The 21801-nt window shown below is 40.3% G+C and overlaps 1 protein-coding gene and 1 long non-coding RNA gene across 2 annotated transcripts; one reads left to right on the top strand and one right to left on the bottom strand.

Moving 5' to 3' along the window:
- Positions 1–5076: 5076 nt before the first annotated feature.
- Positions 5077–8466, bottom strand: LOC134475226 (uncharacterized). The gene is made up of 2 exons (XR_010046258.1): positions 8414–8466; positions 5077–5795 (listed from the first exon to the last, which is right to left on the bottom strand). It is a non-coding gene; the product is annotated as an uncharacterized LOC134475226 (long non-coding RNA).
- On the top strand, positions 7770–21285 carry Nsmce4a (NSE4 homolog A, SMC5-SMC6 complex component). The gene is made up of 11 exons (XM_003479628.5): positions 7770–8142; positions 8852–8929; positions 10953–11083; positions 13294–13445; positions 15517–15616; positions 16475–16565; positions 17600–17694; positions 19206–19254; positions 19994–20082; positions 20173–20259; positions 21137–21285. Exons 1-10 carry the CDS (start codon positions 7860–7862, stop codon positions 20245–20247), a joined length of 1143 nt encoding a protein of 380 aa, XP_003479676.1. The 5' UTR covers positions 7770–7859; the 3' UTR covers positions 20248–20259; positions 21137–21285.
- The last annotated feature ends 516 nt before the right edge of the window (positions 21286–21801 follow it).

Raw genomic sequence — 21801 nt, 5'->3', positions numbered from 1 at the left:
ACAAATAAGAGTTTAATAAGGAAAACAGGCAGGCTAAAGCCGTGCTTACTCTATTTGACAAGGTTCAGGACAAAGCCCACAGTGCTAGGGGAAACCAAGGTAGTCCAAAGAGTAATGGAAGCAAGTCAAAATGTTTCAAGTGCAAGCAATCAGGGCATTGGTGAAGGAATGCCCTTAGAAACTGTCTAAAACTTGTGGGTCATGTCAGAACATGGAAGAGGATCCTTGGTATTGGAGCAGGGATGACCCTCATTCTCAGAGAGGGATGAGTCATCTCTCACTATGGTGGCCAGGGAGTAAGGCCCAGACAGTGAGTGATGGCACCAGGGGCAGCCTGCATGGCAAACACATGAGTATTCTGATCAATTTACAGGAGCCTTGTGTGACTCTAGAAATAGAATAAGTTATATTTCTCTGTGATACTGGGGTGACTTATTCAATGCTAGTTCTTTTGTTGGGGTGACTTATTCAATGCTAGTTCTTTTGTTGGGGTGAGCTTTCGTCTTGTTTTAAAGTCATGGTGGACCTTGAAGGAGTCAGCTGGACACCTTTCTTTAATCCCCACTCTGAATTGCCATTTGGAAGATTTTGTTTTCCAAGATGCCTTTATGGTGATACCAGATGCTCCATACTCAGGAACTGGAAGAAATATATTCTTCCTACTGAAGGCCACTCCTAGTTACTGGGGACTCAGGCAGCCTGACCCTGTGAGGCCTGATGTCTTCACCAGGAGTTGATTCCCAAGCATGGTATGACATCTCAGGAAGGGCTGTCAAGGTCATTCCAGTAGTCATCCAGCCATAATCTATATCCACACACACACACAAAATCCCCAATACAGTAAGACTTTAAAAAAAAAAAAAAACTAACTGGGGTTAAAGCCTGTTACTGATCAGGTTTTGGCTACAAACTTACTGGTGCCATGCTGGTTCCCATGCAATATATCCATTTTACCAGTAATCTAGCCATTGGGAAAGTATCACCTAGTACAAAATCTCAGGGACATCAATGAGGCAGTGGTACCTATTCACCAATTAGTAACAGACCTGTGTACCCTTTTAGCCCAGATCCCAGGAGACACAAAGTGGTTCTCTGTCCTTGATCTCAAGGTTATTGTTATGGATTAAAAACTGGTGATCAATTTAACACCAGCTGAATTAAATCAGCATGGTGCTGAGTGTAGATGGCCCACCTAAGGACTGTTGACAGCAAGAGGAGGAGTGAGGTGTTTTGAGCTCTTCTAAGTGGTGTTGTTTGGAGCCACTGGTTTCCCTGGAGGAGCTTGTCATCATGACTAGCTTCCCTGATATGAATTCAGCCATTCTCATTGGAGGAGCTCGGGACCTTGTTGCTGAGAATGGCCGCAGTTCATTTTAGAGGAGCTCTAGTCTTTACTTTGAGCATCACTTCCTGACTCCAGAAGGGAAGATGTGTGCTGTTTAATCTCCAGGAGGCTTGTCACACTGGTTTCCTGATATGTACTTGACTGTTCTCATCATCAGAGGAGCTCAGGATCTCATTGTCACTGAGGATGGCTGTGGTACATTTTAGGGAAGCCCTGGTCCTTATTTTGAGCATCGTTTCTTGGCTCTACTGCAAAGCCCTCAACCTACTGCTCACACAGATCCTTCATCCCACTGGCATAGACTTTCTAGCTTCCACTGCTGACCTTTGGGCCTTTCCAGTGCAGATCCATAAAACAGACTGGCATGAGTCATTGTTGTGGGCTCTAAACCTCCAGTTGGACTTGCAGGAGGCATTGTCATGGGCTCTGGGTCTTTAGCTGGATTCATGCAGGACATTACTGTAGGATCCAGGCCCTTTGCTGGATTTCCTAGGTCTTTAGTGCTGTGGACAGATTTTCTGTACTTTCTTTTTCACTTAACTCTGGGTGACCATCATAAAATAATATTATAAATTCTTTGTCCTGATTGTAATTGTTCTCCTTGCAACCCCTGACTACAACAATCATCTTCTTTCCTAACCCTGTGGATGCTAACTACCAATATTTGTATGCCTTTGAATGGGAAGATCCCTAAACAGCTCTTTGCCAATAGTGTACTTGGCATGTCTCATTCAGGGCTTTAGAGAGAGCCCATATCTGTTCACAGAGGCTCTTTCTCAACACTTGAGAGATTTAAAATTCAGAAAGGGAGCCCTATTACAGTACATCAATGACCTCATGTATAGCCCTACTAAAGAGTTATATGATAAAAGTACTATTAAGACTCTCAATTTTTCAGCAAAAAGTAGTTACAAAGTGTCCCAACATGAGGCCTAGATTTCTCTTCAAAAGGTGACATATCTGGGGTATGTTTTAACTCCAGGACAAAAACAACTATTCTCAAGGAGAACAGAGGCAATTTGCCATCGGGGTCCCCTAGTCTAAATGACAGCTGAGGGCTTTCTTGGAAATTTCAGGTTACTACTTCATATGGATATCTCATTTTGGGGTAATAGTCAAACTCTTTTGTTGGACAACTCAAGGATCAACAACTGAAACTTTAAAATGGACAGCAGGCACTCAAGGGGTTTTTAAAGCCTTAAAGTAGGCCCTGATGCAGGGCCCAGCACTAGAAATCTCAGACCTAATGAACTCTTCTTTTCTCTCTTCATGACTGAGATATATAAGTAGCCATGAAAATACCAACTCAGCCTCTGCTCCAGGAAAGCCAACCAGTTGCCTATTTTTCCAAGAGACTGGATGAAGTGATGCAGGGCTAGCCTAGCTACCTGTGAGTAATAACAGCAATGGCAATATTACTTTAGGAGGAGTCTAAGATAACCTTGGGACAAAAGCTCTTAGTTCTAATCCTAAGCCTGGTTAAGGCTCTGTAGAACAAATGGATTATTTGTAGATGACCAGAGAAAAACTCAGTAAATTATCAGGCCATTCTTATTGAAAACCCAGATGTTTCTCTTCAGCCTTGCACTCTTTTAAACCCAACCATGGTCCTCTCCAACCAATCAACAGAACATGAGTGAGAATGAACCATCACACCGAATTATGCCAGCTGCCCAATGAAAGGGACTGGCCCAGAGCTGGGCATGGTGGCTCACGCTTGTAATCCCAGCACTCAGGAGGCTGAGGCAGGAGGATCATTGGGAGTTCGAGACCAGCCTGGGCTACAAAGTGAGCTCAAGGCCAGCCTGAACTGCAATAGTGAGACCCTGTCTCAAAAAGACAGAAAAAAAAAAAAGAAAGAAAATAAAAAGAAAGGAACTGGCCCTTGACAGATACAGCTAGCATGCGGTTCACAGATGGCAGCAGTTTCATGAAGGATGATGTTGGGAGGGCAGGTTATGCCACTCTCAGCTCTACCCAGGTCACTGAAGGCAAAGGAATTTCCCTGGGTCTTCTGCTCAAAAGATAGAGCTTTTCCTTTCACTCAGGCTCTTCAGCTTGCTCAGGAAAAGAGGTTAGATATATTCCAAATATCTCTTTCTCATCCTGCATGTCCATGCAGTCATCTGGAAAGAAAAGACTTTGGACTAGTTGCCAGTCTGCAATAAAACATGAAGCAGAAATCTTCAACCTTCTTGTGACAGTAAACTTCCAAGTGAAATAGCAGTTGTGTATTGTTGGGGACATCAAGTCTCCTTGTTTATTGTGTCCCAGCATAACTTTAAAGCAGATTCTACTGTAAAGCAGGCTGCTGTTCAATATAATTCCAGCCAATCACTAGCTTTACCCACAGTCCTCTTATAGGATCTTGACATAGAGTCAGGATATTCCACAAAAAGCTTCAATAACATCATGAGGGAGAAAAGGGTCAGTGCTAGTGTGGGAAACTGACTGTTATTTCCACAATGAGTGCAGGAGAAAGTCATTAAGTTCCTACAAGATGCTTTCCATTTAGCGTGAGATGCCACCACCACTGTAGCACATAGTAACTCAGGGCTGTAAGATATATCCCGTCTGTGCCCTCCGTAATCCATGGACTTATCCTCCTCCATTGTTTGATCAAGCACAAAGTTGTTAGTCCTTCCCTAGAGAAGACTGGCAAGAGTAAGGGGCATATGCCTAAGAGTAGGGGCCCACGCACCTCTTGGTGGGTATTAATATCTTTACTGGATGGAAAGAGACCTTCCCTAACAGGTCAGAACAGGCTTTGGACATGGGAAAAGTCCACCTTAAAGAAGTGATCCCTAGGCTTGGACTTCCTAGGTCTATTGAGAGTGATAATGAATCCTTTTTTATATTCTGAATCATTCAAGGAGTTTCCAAAGCACTGGGAATTACATGCCATCTTCACAATGCATGGAGACCCCAGTCACCAGGAAAAGTCAAGAGAGCCAATCAAAATTCTCAAATTGTAGCTGTGTAGAGAAACCTACCATAAGTGACTGAATCTTCTTCCAATTGCATTAATGAGGCTTTGTCCCCTCACCCCCCAAATCCAAACTTAATCTTGGGACTTTTGAAATGCTTTTTGGGAGACCCTGCTTGATATCTCATTTATTTATTAACACCAAAACTTCCTAGCTGGTCTGTTTGGGAAGGGTTTAACAGACCCTCTGGAAATATGGAAGATTCTTCCACACATAGAGATTAATAATTATTGTCAGTACAATGCCTGCTCTAGTGACCAGGTCCCAATCAATACTTAGGAGGAAGGTGGACTTCCAGGATCAACTCACACCCAGATGGGAAGCCCTTACACAACCCTTCTGATCACTCCTTCTGCCATCAAGGTAAAGAGAAGAGATAGTTGGATTTACCTTATCAGGTAAAACCCAAGCTGCCTGAAATAGCAGAAAATGAAAAAGATTGACTGTAAATTTTGTATACCTGTGAACAAGTGGACAGCCTCAGGCTTTCTTTCAGAAAAAGAAAAACTCACTGTTGGGCATAGTGGTGCAAGTCTCTAATCCCGTACTTGGGAGGCTGAAGCAGGTGGGTCACTATGGGTTCGATGCCAGCCTGGGCTGCAAAGTGAAGCTAAGCAAGCCTGAGCTGCATAGTGAAACCCTGTCTCAGAAAGCAGGCAAGAAAGCAAGAAAGCAAGCGAGCAAGTAAGCAAGCAAGCAAGAAAGAGTGTTATTTAGGTTTAAAAAAGGAAGAAAAACATTAACCACTTTGTTAACCAATCAAATTTATTCCCTCTAAGTAAATTATGTGGATAGTCTTGCTACATTTTTTTGTTTACTACACTTGATTGAGGTCACTATCCCAAGTTATAGCATAATTTTTTCTCTTTTCTTTCTGTTTCTTTTGGGATCCTCCTGGGTGATTCACAAATTGCCTCTACTAGAGACAATAAACAGTGATTATTTGCATAAGACCTTAAAGCTAATCACATCTTTTTCCTATAGTCACCATCTACTTGAGAACTTGACAGCCTAAATGAACTTATTCAGAGTGTGGGCTATTATTACATATCAAAAGCTTATGGAAGTGGATGTTGTAGATATTTTTGCCTGGAGTTTGGAATGAGTTTTTATATGAAAGAAGGCCAAGTATTTGTTTGAGTAACAGTGCATTGAGCTATAAGTAACTGTAACTGCAGTGGCTTAAAACTATGATACACATATGTGCTTTACTTAAGCCATCTGGAAGTAGGCAGCACAACTAGCAATTCATGCAGGTCCATGCTTCCTCTCCACTGTCCTCCGTGTTCTGGTCTTTCATGGCGCTCATCATCTTCTGAATTGTAGGTGGCAGCCAATGTGCCAGGCAGGATGTTCTTGTGCCAGTATTTCAGAGGAGTGCGGCATGTCTTTCTTGGCAGTGGAAGGGGCTCTCACATCTCATTGACCACGACAGGATCAGCAGCCAGCCCCTACATCAGTCACTGGGGAAGGGGAATAAGATGACTATCATCTGATTCTTTTGGAGCAATCATACTGCATTCAATAAAGAGGCACAAGAGTGTATCTATCCTCAAACCCAGGTGTGCAGGGGAGGGATCCGCTGTTGTAGCAGTGAGTATAGCCACCTTGAGTTTAGCATATGGGATGAACAGAATTATTCCGTGCATATTATCATATCATAGTGCACGAAACTAGAAATTGATGGCAAAAGAACCCACATAAAACTATGGAAATTAAATAATACTCTCTTGAATAATCAATGGGTCACAGATGAAATTAAAGAAGAAACTAGATGGTCTACAATCCATCAATAATGCCACTATGACACATCGTAACATATGGGATGGAATGAGAACTGTGCAAAAAGAGAAGGTCATCACAGTGACTTCCCACAGCAGAAAAACAGAATGAGCTCAAATAAATAACCTAGTGGTGCACCTCAAGGTCCTGGAAAAAAAAGAACAATATAAATCCAAAGCTAATACAAGGAAGGAATTATAAAGATCAGAACAGAAATTAATAAAATTAAGACTAAAAAACCCAAAGAATCAATGAATCAAAGAATTGGTTCTTTGAAATATTAAACAAATTAAACAAGCCCTTAGTAATCTTACCCAAAAAGAAAAGGCCCAAATCCATGCAAACAGAAATGAAAATGGTAAAATCACAAGAGTCAGCTGAAATCCAGAAGATTATCAGTAGCTATTTTGAGAACATGTACTGTCATAAAATGGAAAACTCAGAGGAAAGGGACAAATTCTTAGATATATGTGAACGACCAAAACTGAATCAAGAAGATACAAAAAAATCCTGAATAAGCCAACACCAGCCAGTGAAATTGAAGAAGTAACTTTTAAAAATACAAACTAAGAAAAGCCCAGGTCTCCAGGAATTCACTGCTAAATTCTATAAGAATTTTAGGGAAGATCTAAATGCCAATACTCTTCAAATTCTTTAATGAAATCTAAAAGGAAGCAGTCAGTACTCCCAAAGTCATTCCTGGAACAAGCATTACCCTGACCCCCAAACCAGAAAAGAATCCAACCAAAAAAGAGCTATAGGCCAATCTTTTTCATGAACTCTGGTGCAAAAATCCTCAATAAGATACTAGCAAACAGGATGCAGCAAATTATCAAAAAGATCACACATCATTCCCAAGTAGGATTCATTCCAGGAATGCTGTGATGGTTCAACATTTGCAAATCACTAAATGCAATACACCACATAAACAGAAGCCAGAACAAGAATCACACTATGATCTCAGTAGACTCAGAAAAACCATTTGACAAAATTAATACATTTTTCTTCGAAAATGTACTGAATACAATGCAATCTTTTATGGACCCTGTAAGTAGGTAATTTTCAATCTTTTAGTTTGAGAATCGATTCTTAGCATATTGTTAAGCTGCAAATATTTAGAAGGATGGTTAACAGTTTACTGTGAAAAATTCAAGGAACTCTGTTGTTTGTGTTGTGCTCACAGAATGAAATTTACAACTATACACAAACCCCATTTGTTTCCTCACCCCTGATATGGCTCAGGGAAGCTAAGGTCACTGAAGATGAGCAAGTAGGAGATCACTTTTCTTGTCCGAATTAAAGACTCATCTTACTGCACTATGGGGGAGCTCGCTCAATCAACATGCACTGTGTTCCCGCGGTTGCCAGTTTGTGGCTGTGTTCTGCTGGGGCCAAAGAGACTTGGGAAGATGCAGCTGTAATGTAAAGAAAGTCGAGATTCTAATGATTGTGCAGTGTGAAGTACTGCAAGTGGAATCGCTTTTATTCTTGTGGAAAGAATAGATGGACTCAGGCCTCTCTGCGCACTCACATTCTGGAATGCCTAAGCACCCAGCGTCCCCGGCATCCCAGCCTGCGGACTCCGCCCAGGTCCCAGTGCCGACCTCCCGCCACAGGCGTCGCTGTGAGCTCGCGCCCTGCCCCGGGAGCTTCGTTCCGCCGGGAGCAGGCGCTCGTGCAGAGCAGGGCTTTCAGTTTCTGGCGCGAACTTCCGCCGTTCCAAAGTTACCAGGCAAATTGGCGCGATGTCGGGGGACAGTAGCGGCCGCGGGCCGGAGAGCCGGGGCCGGGGTCGCGACCCGCACCGGGATCGCACCCGCTCTCGCTCCCGCTCGCGTTCCCCGTTGTCTAGCCGGAGTGTCGGGTCGGAACGCCGGGAGGCCCCGGAGCGCCCGAGCTTGGAGGAGGGAGAGCCGTCGGATTCAGGGGACGAGATGGTGGACCCGGCCACCCTGGAGGCCGAGACCGACCTCGGCCTGTGCCGCCAGATTCGCCATCAGTACCGGGAGCTTATCAACTCGGTCCAACGTAAGACGGTGCCTCAGGCGGCCGGGCGGGTGAGGAGGGGCCGCGGCAGGTGGCGGCCCAGGCCCGGGAGGCGGGGTTCGCGGCGGCCGAGCCTTCGTTTGTTTACAGTGCTCCCCCGCCAGCTTAGTGGCTGGCACGCCAGAGGACCGGGGTGAGGGGCGGGCTGGCAGAGCTGGAGGCCTGACCCGAGCGGTCCCGCAGCCAGTAGCTCAGTCAATGGGGGAGAGCGTGACGCGGACGCCGGCTGCTTCTTACTGCATTCGGCTCTTACCTGCCTGGGCTCGCGGGCCCAGTAGCGACAGCATCCCCTGAAGACTGTCAGAAATGCACAGTCTCCCTCCCCACCCGGACCCACCAAATCTGAAACTCAGAGGTGAGGGCGTCGGTTGCGTGGCTGTCTACGGGAACCAGTTAGTTGCAAAGTTTGTGAAACGCCCATTTAACGGAGCCCTGCTCAGAAGCTGCAGGGAGTCGAGCCCCTTGAATTAAGATTAAAAGAAGCCAGGTGTTCCTTTTATCTTTCAAGCTGTTTAAGGGGTGCAGTTGCCTTTCTCTTTCCTTGCCATTTTATTAAAAGGTGAGGCTGCTTTAAGTCATTACTCCTGGAGCAGAGGTGGGGCTTGGCTTTACTATCACAGGTGATAACCTTGTCAACTACTTCATCGTGAATGGTGAACACATTTTCCGGTGACTTTTTTTTTTTTAATAGAAAACCGGGAGGATATACTTAACGCCAGCGACAAATTAACAGAGGTCCTTGAAGAGGCCAACACTCTATTTAATGGAGGTAATTGATTATTTTACATTACCATGTTTGATGATTGTTAATTAGTTTTATATAAGAGCTAAATTATTGACATTACACAATTCTCAGAATTATTGTAGTGCTTCACCAAATTTTGGAACCTTTATTTATCGTAGTAACAATACTACTTTTATTATACACTTACCCAGGTGCTAAAGTTATACCAAGGACTGCATGAAATTATGAGGCAAGCCCCACAATGTATATTAACAAGCTTCCCACATGTTGCCTGTTCCTATTTGAGAGATTTACAAATGTAAATTTTTAATGAAAGAGGAACTGAGGTAGCCTCTGATGTCCTGGTGTTCTTTCCCCTTCTGAGCCCCCTCCATCAGCTGTGGGACTGTGTATATACCTTCGTGAGGTGGCCTTGTCCCCAAGTGTGCCTGCCAGTCTCCAAGGGAAGGCAGGGAGTGAGCTCAGAGCATTGAACTCTGGTCCATTGGAGTTTTGAAAAATAATCTTAGTTTGGATTAAAAAGCAATTGCAGAAGTTGTGTTCAATGGAGGGCAGGTTGGGGTACTCCTGGATGTGGGTGCTGGGTCAAAGAGCTATAGGACCTATCAAGACACTGCTCCTCCACTTTCTTGAAAGCTCTGTGGGAACAGAAGGGGAAAATGCAGATACATATTTTGACTAAAAAAAAAAATTCACAGAATTGGTCATGTCCTGACACCATAATTCCTATTTGTCCTGGATCAGAATATTTATTTCTAGTCATTTTCTAATACAGCTAGAGGTTTCAGTGTTACCACTTTTTAACACTTTCTCTTCTACAGTCTCCAATTTGTGGCTTTCTGCTGACCATGGCCTTCCTCATGTGGTCCATTACATTTGTAAATCTCATGAGCACCTTGAGGAAGTAGGTCTTCCACTTTAACTTGAACAAATCTTTTCCCTAATCTGCATTTCCTTCCCTCCACAGCTTGAATTCACAGACTTCTCACTCTTATTCTTGATCCATTTACTACCTTGATATTTATTGTACATCTTATAGATCATTATGCACATGTCATTTGTGCCCCTCAGATGTTTCCTAGGTTAAGAGAGGAATTTAAGGCGAAATTGTTCACTCAACTGGACCTTACGAATTGCTCAGCAAATATAATTCTAGATGCTTGGCATTCATGAATGTGATGTCTCTGATTTAAGTCTTTCGAGGTTGTGTAGTCATCTGTGACATGGTACTCGGACTTTTCTTGCAGTGGGCTGATGAATAGGAGAGATGTAGAATAGAGCCCAGGAATGAATCTACCCAGTAACCATCATCTGCATCCACTTCGTTCCCTTATTCGTTGTCATTTTAGCAGTGACTCTTCTGAAATGATGAAAACTTTTACCTTTGAGAACATGAAGGATAAGAACAAAAGCTGGAGTCGACAAGTTCTCCAGCCAAGTATTGGCTGTGTGTGTGACGATTGTTGAGGATATCAGTGCTTCACATGCGATGACCTTGAGGTATAAGCCAGTTACAGGCATCTGTTTGAACATGGCCGAGTTCTTGTCTTCCTGACTCCTTTTAGAATTCTCTTTTGCAGATGTTCTCGTGATACTTTTTCATGCTCCCTGTTACCCATGTCTGTTAAGCCCTGGGTGCTCAGCCCTGCTGTTTTCTCCATCTCCCCAAACTTCAAACCAAGTCTCCTTACACATAGAATTTGACTTGCCTTATGTCAGCACAGGCGAGATTAGTGATTAGAATAGGCTGAGTTGAAGGGGAAAATGAATGTTGGACATGATCAAGGATTTTGTTAAATTAGGGTTATGAAGAAACTATGGTTAAATTTACTTGTATGTAAAAGCTAGAAAGAATGCTGCTTTTAGGAAGACTGGTGAGCTTTGATTGAGATTTTGGTGAAGTGCTTGGGCAGCCAGTTTTGGAAGATGGATCTTTTTTCACCTTACTGAGATTGGGGGGCGGGCAGTTGGAAATCCTAGTAAGTAGCTGGAAAAATCAGTTGATAATGTGTATTTTGTAATGTGTATATTGTCCTTTTCTTGATAGTGTCCCGAGCAAGAGAAGCAGTCCTAGATGCCCAGTTTCTTGTGCTGGCTTCAGATTTGGGCAAAGAAAAAGCAAAGAAGCTACGGTCTGATCTGAACTCATTTGATATGTTAAGATACGTTGAGACTCTGGTAAGTTCAGAGTTACAGAACTTGAACAAAAGTGTTTCTTGTCGTACTGTATGATCATCTACTTATACCAGTGTGCAGATGTTTTCACTCACTGCACCCCATCCCCTTTTTTTTCTAATCTCCAGTTCTTCTAAAGAGATCTTAAGTTAAACAGAAGAAACTAGACTGCATGGTAGAATTTAGGCGTTTAGACCAGTTTGAAAGTCTTAGTGTTCAAGACTCTAGGTGCAATGGGTATTTTTAAGGGACTGTTTCGTCAGTCGTCAGTCACTTTTGTAACATCAGTCTCAGTGACCTGAAACCTTTGTTTTGAACTGGGCTAAAGCCCACGCTGTAGGGGGCATAGCTCAGCTGGAGATGAATTAGGCCTAAGGAGGAAGCATATATTGATCTGTCTTTGAGAATATTTAAAACCATATGAATATGACTGCATTTTGCTCTTCGATTTTATTTTTATTGATTGTTTCATAACAAGTTCGAATAGTTGTTACCTAGTCAAGTAGTTCTGATTTACCAAGAAAAGCACACAGAGATTGACTTTATCTTTATTGTTTTATTTATTCTATCCTGAGCCAGCCTCTGTCATAGCACAGAGAGGTGGACCTTGGTATGAACATGGAATTTCTAACTGGAGTTGATATTACATGGTTATTAAAATGGTTTAGTATTGTGAGATCTGATCAGATAAAGTGACTATTTAAAAAGGCACAAGGCAAAACAATTCTGCTTTGTTTTTAAAACCTTAAAATTTTCTTTAAAAAAAAAGCAAACTTGTGAAAAATTGTGAAATGTAATGGATTTAGGAAAATGGATGCTTGTGTATGGCTCTAAGTGACCATATGCTGGGTATATATGTTTTAATTATATTTTTAAAAATCAAGTTAAGCATTATACTTAAACGTGTCAAAATAAATTCCAGAAGTCTTAAAACAGTAAATATAAAACCTTAAGTTTTCTAGACTGGTTGGGGAAGGCCTTCCCAAGAACCATATCAGACATAGACATTATATGGAAGAGATTGGCAGATTTCCGGTCTTTTTTTTTTTTTTTTGTCTTTTTCCTTTTTATTGGTACCGGGGATCGAACTCACGACTGCCTGCTTGCAAGGCAGGCACTTATGCCGCTGAGCTAAATCCCCAGCCCCGAGATTGGCAGATTTGACCAGCCAAAAGTTGAAATATCCTCCTATGAGGGTCAGATAGTAAAAGTGGGCTATAAGTGACTGAAGGAGAGCTGACCATACTGCTCTGGTCAGGCCCTTGTAGCTTTTCTTTCTTTAAAGTTTTTCTGCTTTTAAATAAGGCTAAGCTTCTTACAGTCTTCATTTTTATTGTTTATATTTTACAATTTTAATTTAACATTTCTAGGCATTTTACAGTATAATATACTTAAGTGTTCTTCCATAAAAGTAAAGTCTGCCAGTTTGAGAGTTGTTCAGCTTTGCCAACTCTTCCCAGGAAAGCAGTTGTAAAGTGAGTGATATTCTCGCTGTGCCTAGGCTGCTCTTCTCTGGATATACTGAAGAAAGTATGAATAAAGCTGAATAAAGAGGTCTAGGAAGTTGGCTAACAATTAAAATCTGAAAGCTAGCTAAACTTCCCTGTTCTGTCTTGGAGTTACTGACTTTGAATTTCATTTTCTATGATAGTCCAGTTTTACTGGTAACTAAACTACTTATGATACAGAAGTCCCCAGTGTGCTTAGTTTTGGGCCTAGCTGAACACCTCAGCCTTGCAGTGGGCTACAGGGTTTCTTGGCCTCAGCACTGTTGACATTTCAGGCTGAGTAAATTTTTGTTTTGGTGCTACTGTGTATTTTAAAATGTATTTTAAAATGAGAAACCTTCTTGGCCTCTCCTCAGTAGATGTGGATGTTCCACATCAGCTGTGACAACCAAAAACGTTTTGATATTGTCAAAAGACCGCTGGGGACAAAATCACCCTGGTAGGGAACTACTGATCTAAATCATCTCATTTCCCATCTAAAGGTTCTAAGAACATTGAGGAGTGTGTTTTGCCAAAAAGAAGATACTTTTGATTATGACTTTATATATATAATTATGTTTAAAATAAGAAATTGAACCATTGTATTAAGATGCTAAAAGCTGGCTTTGCTCTGGCCTTTTAAAGGTTAATTATATGGATTATTGTATGTGGTAAATGACTGCTTGTGGCTTAACTAGGGTTTTTTGTTTTCCTTCATTTTTGTAGCTGACACATATGGGTGTAAATCCGCTAGAAGCTGAAGAACTCATCCATGATGAAGATAATTCTGATTTTGAATTCATAGTCTATGACTCCTGGAAAATATCAGGCAAAACAGCAGAAAACACCTTTAATAAAACCCATACATTCCACTTTCTGTAAGATTATTTTAAAAATCCAACAAACCAACCACTTATAAACCTTAAAATTGTTTTTTATTATAGGGACAAAGATCATTTGGTATGATAGGTGACAATCCTAATGCCATTATTTGGAGACTTTCTAAACTTTGTTTTAAAAGTCCATAAACTCTGGAAGGATTTTCAAGGATTTCTTGTCTTACTTTATTGGAAAGGCCAAGGACTAGAACTTTCTTACCCATGACCCTGTCCAGCCTTTTTTGCTTTTTAGCTTATGCAATTCTGAGTCTGTAGCATATTTCTGGCTTCCTTTATATCATCTTTGAAATCCTTACCAATGTAGAAGGATGCAGTGTCTCACTTCTGTTAAGAGTCTAGCAATATATTGGCCAGGGGCAATTAGAGTATCCTATTAGATGACTACTCAACTGTATTTGAAGACAAATTCAATCACTGTAACAAATTATGAAGTTTGTTTTTTGGATGCAACTTTATGAAAAGCTTTTCTTTGTATGCAAATGAAACTGGCTGATATCTTAACTTCCTAGTTTGGCCTTACTGAGAAACCCAGATCAGCCCTACCTAGTTCTTTTATAAGATAACCTTCAGTTGCATTTGTCAGGTTCTCCCATAAATTCTTTCCCTACGGCAGTGGTGGCGAACCTATGGCACATGTGTTGTTTTTCTTTCTAGACAGAAAATGTTAATGTTTGAGATTTTGTTTTCTAAACTAAAACTTCAGTATCAAGGGTTAATTGCAGTATTGGCACTTTGTGATAAATAAGTGGGTTTTGGGTTGCAGTTTGGGCACTCATTTCTAAAAGGTTGGCTATCATTGCTCTTGGATAATCTTCCAAGTTGTTTCAGTCCTTTCTTCCTTAAGTAGTATAGTTGCTGGACATTTGTCTTTTTAAATTTGCTTTTTAAAACCTCAGATTGGCAATGTCTCAGCAAGCTTTGAAGGTAATGTGTGGTAGTGGTCTGTGTTGTGGTCCCTGGCATCCATTTGTAATACACGATAGGTAACTCAAATGCCCAGAACCACTTTGTGGATATTCTAGGATAAAGACCAGGCTACTTTATTGTAAGATAAAGTCTACTTCTTTGATTTTTGCTGTTGTGTGCCAAGCTGCATTATAAATTATGACATCTGAAGATAAGCCTTTAATCTCTCCCTCAGCATTCAGCCCTGTATTTAGCAACAGTGAGGTGCTTGCAACTCTGCTCCTGTACTTACTCTTCCTTTGGCCTTCCATGTAATTTTCGCTGTCCTTTCTATCTGGAGAAAAGATTCGTTCTACAAATCTCAACCTGGAAACCTTTAGTAACTTTTGCGAGGAGTCATCACTGTAGTGTAGGATATCAGACTTGCCTGCTGATCCTATGTTTGGGTGAAATCTCTGCCCAGGTGATCTCACAGCACTTGGGTGACACACCTGCAGAACTTTAGGACACTGAAATGTACTTTTGTGAGTAAGTCACTATCTGGCCAGGTACACCATTTACTTTTGTATCAGCACATAGAGGGGGGACACACTATTCTTCACCTATGCGGGATGTACCTATCACTAGGGCTGAATATTGCATTAGGGATTTCTTGGGGGTATAGTCAGAGGCCCAAAGGACAATCCCATGGCCTCAGCTTAACTTGTTACCCTGATGGGTGTGTTCTGTAGCCCCTGCCGTAAGCTTCTGCCTTGGCACAGCTAGATCTAGGGCTTTTGATCCCAGTGGAGCAGTTCTGTTCTCTTTCTTCGCCTGTTCATTCTTTGCATGACCTCAGAAGTTTGGCTTTGTAAAATAGACAACAGGCTATAGGACAGACTCCATAGGTACCTTCACTGGCCTAATAAATGTCTGCATACCAGGGAGGTGCTTCAACTAGGTATATGGTTGAGCAAGCCTCCTAGTACTGTGCTTATAAATACAAAGAGCACAAAGGATATCACAGACTTTGGTCTGATGTCAGGTCATAGGTCACTTGATACCTGGTCTGCATTTGACTGTACCATGCCAGCTGCTTTTAGATAGTGGAATTGGTTTGTTTAAAACCAAACATAAAAAGACATAAAAGTATATTTCTTATTAGATTGGGTTCAATACAAGGAGAGGCACCTGTGCCAAAGCCACGAGTTGATCGCCCCAAAAAAGTTAGGATGATACAAGAGGAGACGACAATGCCTGCTCAGGTAGGTTTGTTTTTTGAAATGTTGCTATTTTTTAAAATAGTTGTGAAATGATGTACATGCTGATTGGCTATCTTTTGTAAGTTTTAGAGTCTGGAATCGGGATCTGTCATTTAAATAGTCATTTTAAGTCTTTACCATTTTATTAGACTGACCACTTCATTTTCACTCATTTCTGTAGTTTCAAAAGGTTCTCCTAAACTAGGGCTTCTCAACCTCAGCCCCAACAGCATTTGGACTAGATGATTCTTTGTTGTGGAACTGACCTGGGTGGGCATAGAGGATGTTTAGCAGCCCAGCATCCCTGGTCTCTTGGAACAGGTGCCAAGAACACACCTCCCAGAAAGACAAAAAAAGAAAAAAAAGAATTAGCTGGGCCTGATGGCTCACGCCTGTAATCCCAGCACTTGGGAGACTGAGGCAGGAGGATCCTTGGGAGTTCATGACCAGCCTAGGCTACAAAGTGAGCTCAAGGCCAGCCTGAACTGCATAGAGAGATCCTGTCTTTTTTTGTGAAAAAGACAAAAAAAAAAAAAAAAAAAATCCCCCCCCCCCCCCTAGTTGTGACAACCAAAAGTATTTATGGATAATGAATGGCAAAGGAGCCTGGGGGCGAAATGACTTTAGTTAAAGGCCACTGTTGCAGTTTACCATTTTTTGTAGTTGATTTGGTAATGTTATTTTTCTGCTTATAAATTAACATAAGTTACTGAAACTAGGAAATATTTTTTAACTATAAACATGAAACTGGAGCTTAGAAATTGCTGGCAATCCCCAACAAAGATACTCTGAAAAATTTAGGTGCAAAAGAGAAGAAAAGATTGTTAACTGAAGGTTGATCAGTTTGATAATTTTTTCCAGTTAAAAAGTATGGGAGAATCTCATCAGGAAGCCACAGAAAAAGAAGTGGAAAGAATCTTGGGATTATTGCAGACATATTTTCGAGAGGATCGTAAGTAGGATATCACATTAAATATGGAACAATTTTTAAAAATTAAATACGGAACAATTTGCATTTATCAGATGTGTCACGTTAAATGAGGTTTTTATTTAAAAGTTATCTTCAGTTGTACATAGTATTTGAATCATTTTGATTTTTTCTTCTCATGTATTGGAGGCAGGGATTTTGTGGATTGGACACAGGGCCTTATGTGTGCTAGGTAAGAGTTCCTCCCCTGTAGCTTGCGCTACACCCCTGACCCTTGTCATATGTATTTAATGAGGCTTGCTTCATCTTTGAGCATCTCATGAGACCACTGACGAAGGAATATCTTTTTTTTAAAAAATATTTAAATGTTAGGTATTTTTTAGCCAAGCATAGTGGAGCTTGTCTATAAGCCCAGCAATTGAGAGAGTTAGACAGGATCACTGGCTCAAGGCTGGCCTGGGCATCTTAGCAAGACCCGGTCTCAAAAAATAAAAGATTGAATCAATCTTTCTTTCTTTACAAAGTAAATGTACCATAAAAATGAAGAAAAGTAAAAAAATTGAGTACCGGTTTTATCTTTTCTCACTTCTCAGAGGTAGTCACATATAAAACAAGATGTCTTTTTACATGATTTTGTTTGTGTAAACATGCATTTCTTTTTTGTTTTGTTTTTTCAAAGCTAATATTCATGGTATACTCATTCTTCAGTGATATGATGCTTTGGTGATTCCTCACTGTATGGCTGTATCATATACATACTGAAGAAGTTTCTGTTAATGGAAAAGTTCTTTATTGCATTTTGCTCTTGGAACTTTGTGCACTTCTGCTGATTTTTGATGAGGATGACTTTTTATAGGGCACTCGGTCAGTGGGTATATGTGTTTTAATAGATGTGCCAGATTGACCTGTGCAAGGCTCGTGTTGATTTGCTCTTCCACAGCAGGAGGACTGCTGGTTCCTTTCATGTCTCAGGCTAACGCTAAAGAATATAGGTCTTATTTATTTGTAAGCACAAGCAATATTTCATGTTTTGAAGAATTTTTCTCTTTTTTTTATAGCTGATACTCCAATATCCTTTTTTGACTTTGTGATTGACCCGCATTCTTTTTCCCGTACGGTAGAAAACATGTTTCATGTATCCTTCATTATACGGGTAAGATTTAAGATTTCTGTGATTGCTTTTATGTGCTTTTAAAAGGGTACATAAGAATGGGAACTGGCAAAGTTATTTGTACTAAGCAGTGCGCAATTTAGATTCATTGTAGCAAAACATTAATTGACATATTAGATAGACACTAGCTAAAAATTTGTGTAGTTCCTTTTATGTTTTAAAAATTATAGATTGAGTTGCTTAATCTGAAAAATAGAATCTGAAGTGCTTCAAAATTTGAAACTTTCTTAGTGCTGACACGACTACAAGTGGAAAATTCCATAACTGACCCTGTAATAGAGCGCAGTTAAGGAGCAGGTGCATTAAATATTGTATAAAAATTCCTGTTTTGTGTATAAGGCACATATGAAACATTAGTGAATTTCATGTGTAGATGTCCCATCCTCAGCATATCTCATTACATACGCAAATACACCAAAATCCAAAAATCCTGAAACACTTCTGTGCCCAATCGTTTTAGATAAAGGGTACTTAACCTGTATTTAGAGGAAGAATTACCAAAAGTTGGAGGTTTAACTATAAATTAAATAACAGTAAATTTTTTAAATTTGGTAACTGCCTTGTTTTAGAAGAGAATAACCTGTTCTCACAAAATATTCACTGAAAAATTATAGGGAAGGGGCAGGATGTCTCATTTTCACATCATTCATGTATAATAATATTAGGGAGACTAATACAGCCAATGGTGCAAAACTTTAATAGCTTGTGAATATGGGTAAGGATATTGGGAGGTCTTTATTAGTAGTTTTGTAGCTCTTTTTATGTCTGAAGTTTTTCAAAGTAGGTTTTAAAAAACCCTATACTCGGGGCTGGGGGTTTAGCTCAGCAGCACAAGCACCTGCTTGGCAAACATGAGGTTGTATGTTCAGTCACTGATACCAAAACAAGAAAAAAAACCACTTCTATATAGAAAGGTACTTAAGCGTTCCTACACAGGTAAAATAAATTTGACTTGAACCTCAGATAAAAGCTTGTATTGACCAAAGTCTCGGAACTACCTTGTAGAGGAGGCATATTTTACCAGTAGTCCAGTGATAGAATTATACATAGCAAAAAGTGAAACATGTATAACAAAATATGCATAAATCTCCAGATGTGGTGCTACACTCCTGTAATCCAGCACTTGGGAGGCTGAGGTAAGAGAATCATTTGCAAGTTTGAGACCACACTGGGCTACAAAGTGAACCTAAGGCCATCCTGAACTGCATAGTGAGACCCTGTCTCAAAAAGGCCAAAAAAAAAGCATAAATCAGTTAAAGAGACAAGACAGTTTTTCTTGCGAGGCTCAGGAAGAAGGGAGGCCATGAGTAGAAAAAGTTGATTTGAAATCTGAGTGATACCTAAATGTAAAGAAACACGTTAGAGAGGTCTTGTCTGTATTGAGTCATTGTTAGGATACATTGTGATTGTCAGAGATACACACATGATTTTTTTTTCATTCAGTAGTTATTATAAATTTGGTTTTTCTCCTAAAAGTCATGTTTTTGTTTTAGGATGGTTTTGCACGGATAAGGCTTGATCGAGACCGATTGCCAGTAATAGGTAAATGATGTTGTTTGGAAAAACAAGTTTTAAAGAAAACATATTTGGTATTAAAGTTTATGAAATGTATGTTAATAATGCAAATGAGTTACATTAATTCTGTAAATGAGTTCGTTATGGGCAACAAATTTTTCAATGTTGTATCTTGCTAAATGAAAACTCTGAAACATGGCTTAAAACTTAAAACTTAACATAGTTTAAAACTTTGATGGATTCATTTATATCATTGATTCAACATCTGCTACATAGATGAACAAAAAAATGACATAATTTTCCCAAAATTTAGTTTAGAAAGTTTGTAATTGCAGTCACTTAGGTATGTTAATTCTCTCTGGATGTTAGCTCCTTCTTTACCTGAGATTCTATAATCTTCATTCTTCCTTGAATAATTTCCGTCTTTATTACACATGTCCTCCTGAGGGCTCCTGTAAAAAGGCACTGCACTTAGCTTGCTCCATCAGATGTTCTCAGTTTCGTACTGGACCCCCTAGAGCTTGGCTCTTTGGAGGATATATAGATATACAGAGGTTTTCTAATGTTTGGAGTGTGTTTTCAAAAATGGAAACAAATGAAATTACTTGCTACTATGTGACACTACAGCAACTTAATGCATGAAGCCTTAATAAGTACATAATATCTGTCTTCTCTCAGTGTAGGTTTTATTGCTGTTATTCATCAGCCACTGTTCACATTACCTGTTTTGATTTTGTAACTTTTGAAAACTTTGACTTTCAAATAGAACCTGCTAATGAGGAAACTGAAGGAATTGACCATAACACCCAAATTAGGAGTCAAGCAGTTATATCTTTGAGTTACCAGGACTGGGAGGTAAAGCTCTGCATGTTGCCCCTGAATAGTTCTGGCTGCATTTGCTTAATGAAGCCCAGTACCCAAACATTGTTCTTTCTTCTCTGCCAGGAGATTGTAAAGACCTTTGAAATTTCTGAGCCTTTGATTCCTCCAGTACAGAGCAGGCAGAGACTAAGCACTTGATGCCAGCTGAAGGTAATATCTATGGGACAGCTGCACTGTATAACAGTTGGGACAATCCAAAGCATCCTTTTCCCATCCAGTAAAATAGGGGTTTTGCCTCCCTCTAGTGTCAGACTGGTAGAACTGTGTATAGCCGGTGAAAGGAAGGAAGGGAGGGGTTGGACATGGTGATTGCAAGTATTTCTCTGCATCTGTTACTCTTGGGTTAAGATTTGCAGCTGTAGAGCTTGTAGTTTGCCTCCCTCTCCTCCCACAACATAGAGCTAAATTAAATAAATGAAGTATTGGAATCCCTCAGTGTCCTTCACTGTCCCACTGGATTTGCTTGTTTTGTAAGTACAAAGTAGCAGAGAAGGATAAAGGCAGAATTATCTGGGAGTGATGTAGTAAAGGGACATTTCTGAGACCTGAATTATGCTATGAAATAATCCTTCATTTTTATGAAGGGGAGCATTTCTAGAAAAAAATAGAAATAGCCAGGCTTTGTGTGCTGCAGACAGCTGTGGGTGGGGATGAGGGGACGTAGGCTCTGTCGGTGCCACCTTGTTTAAACGTTTGGGCAAGTTGCTTCATCTCAGCTTTCTGTTTGTTATGCATCTGTCCATATAAAGGGGCACTTTTCAACTAGATAATTACTTTCTACTTCTAGCTCATTTTCTATGATTTTTGGAATTTAAATGAGCTTTTAAAAAATAATTAATATAAACTCTCAGTATGTTTGTTTCTGTCAAAATACTCTGAGAGAGACTAGATATAAGGTATACTATGTGAATTCAGCTGGGCCCTACTCACTGAGGAGAGGTAGACAGACTTTTTAAAATCCATATTATATGCCCTTTTGGTTTACCATTTATAAACTGCTAACTAGTCCTTTTTCTTCTCTTTTTAGGATGCAAATGGATAGTGAAATTCAAAAAGGAAAGCAGCATGTATTGTATATATTGTATGATTCAACATTTTTAAATACAGGTTGTTTTTAGTAAAATGTAGCTTTTGATAGTTAATAAATTTGTGATGGTTGTCTTTGATTAAAAGAAATTCAGTGTCATGTTTACAAGTAATTGTGCTCTTTTTACTTTGTATACATGAGAGAATTTCTCCTTTTTTCAAAGCTGTTGCATTGAGAAGTTTTCCTTAGGTAGTTAATTCCCCATGGATCATTATAGTTTTTATGTGTCTTTAGTTGTAAAGACCAAGTCAACAAATAGGTTGTACCTTCTGAAGTTGTTGTTTTTGAAGGCTAACATTGGTCAAATCAATAATTTCTTATGGTTCAACCTGTAACTTGCATACAAGAAACTATTAAATCCTCTGGCGAGCCAGACTGGGCTACTTTCCTCAAGAGTAATAGCCTGGATCCATCTTTCTGCATGCTGCTTCATCCTTCTGATCTCCGATAGGCTTTCAGATCTGCCCTCAGTGTTTTCTGGGCTTCTTCCTCCCATTCCTTCACTTTCTACTTTCATCATTTTTCTGGAGCATTCCTGCTCTTCCTAGGAGACTGTGCTATCTAGCCATATATGTATTTTCCCTTTAACTAAGCTCACTTCCCAT

This window comes from Cavia porcellus, unplaced genomic scaffold, assembly GCF_034190915.1.
Source record: "Cavia porcellus strain 051 isolate PalLab524CR breed Dunkin Hartley unplaced genomic scaffold, mCavPor4.1 scaffold_2, whole genome shotgun sequence".
NCBI lineage: Eukaryota > Metazoa > Chordata > Mammalia > Rodentia > Caviidae > Cavia > Cavia porcellus.
Note: the sequence above shows the minus strand (reverse complement) of the source record. Positions and strands in the feature narration are given on the sequence as shown.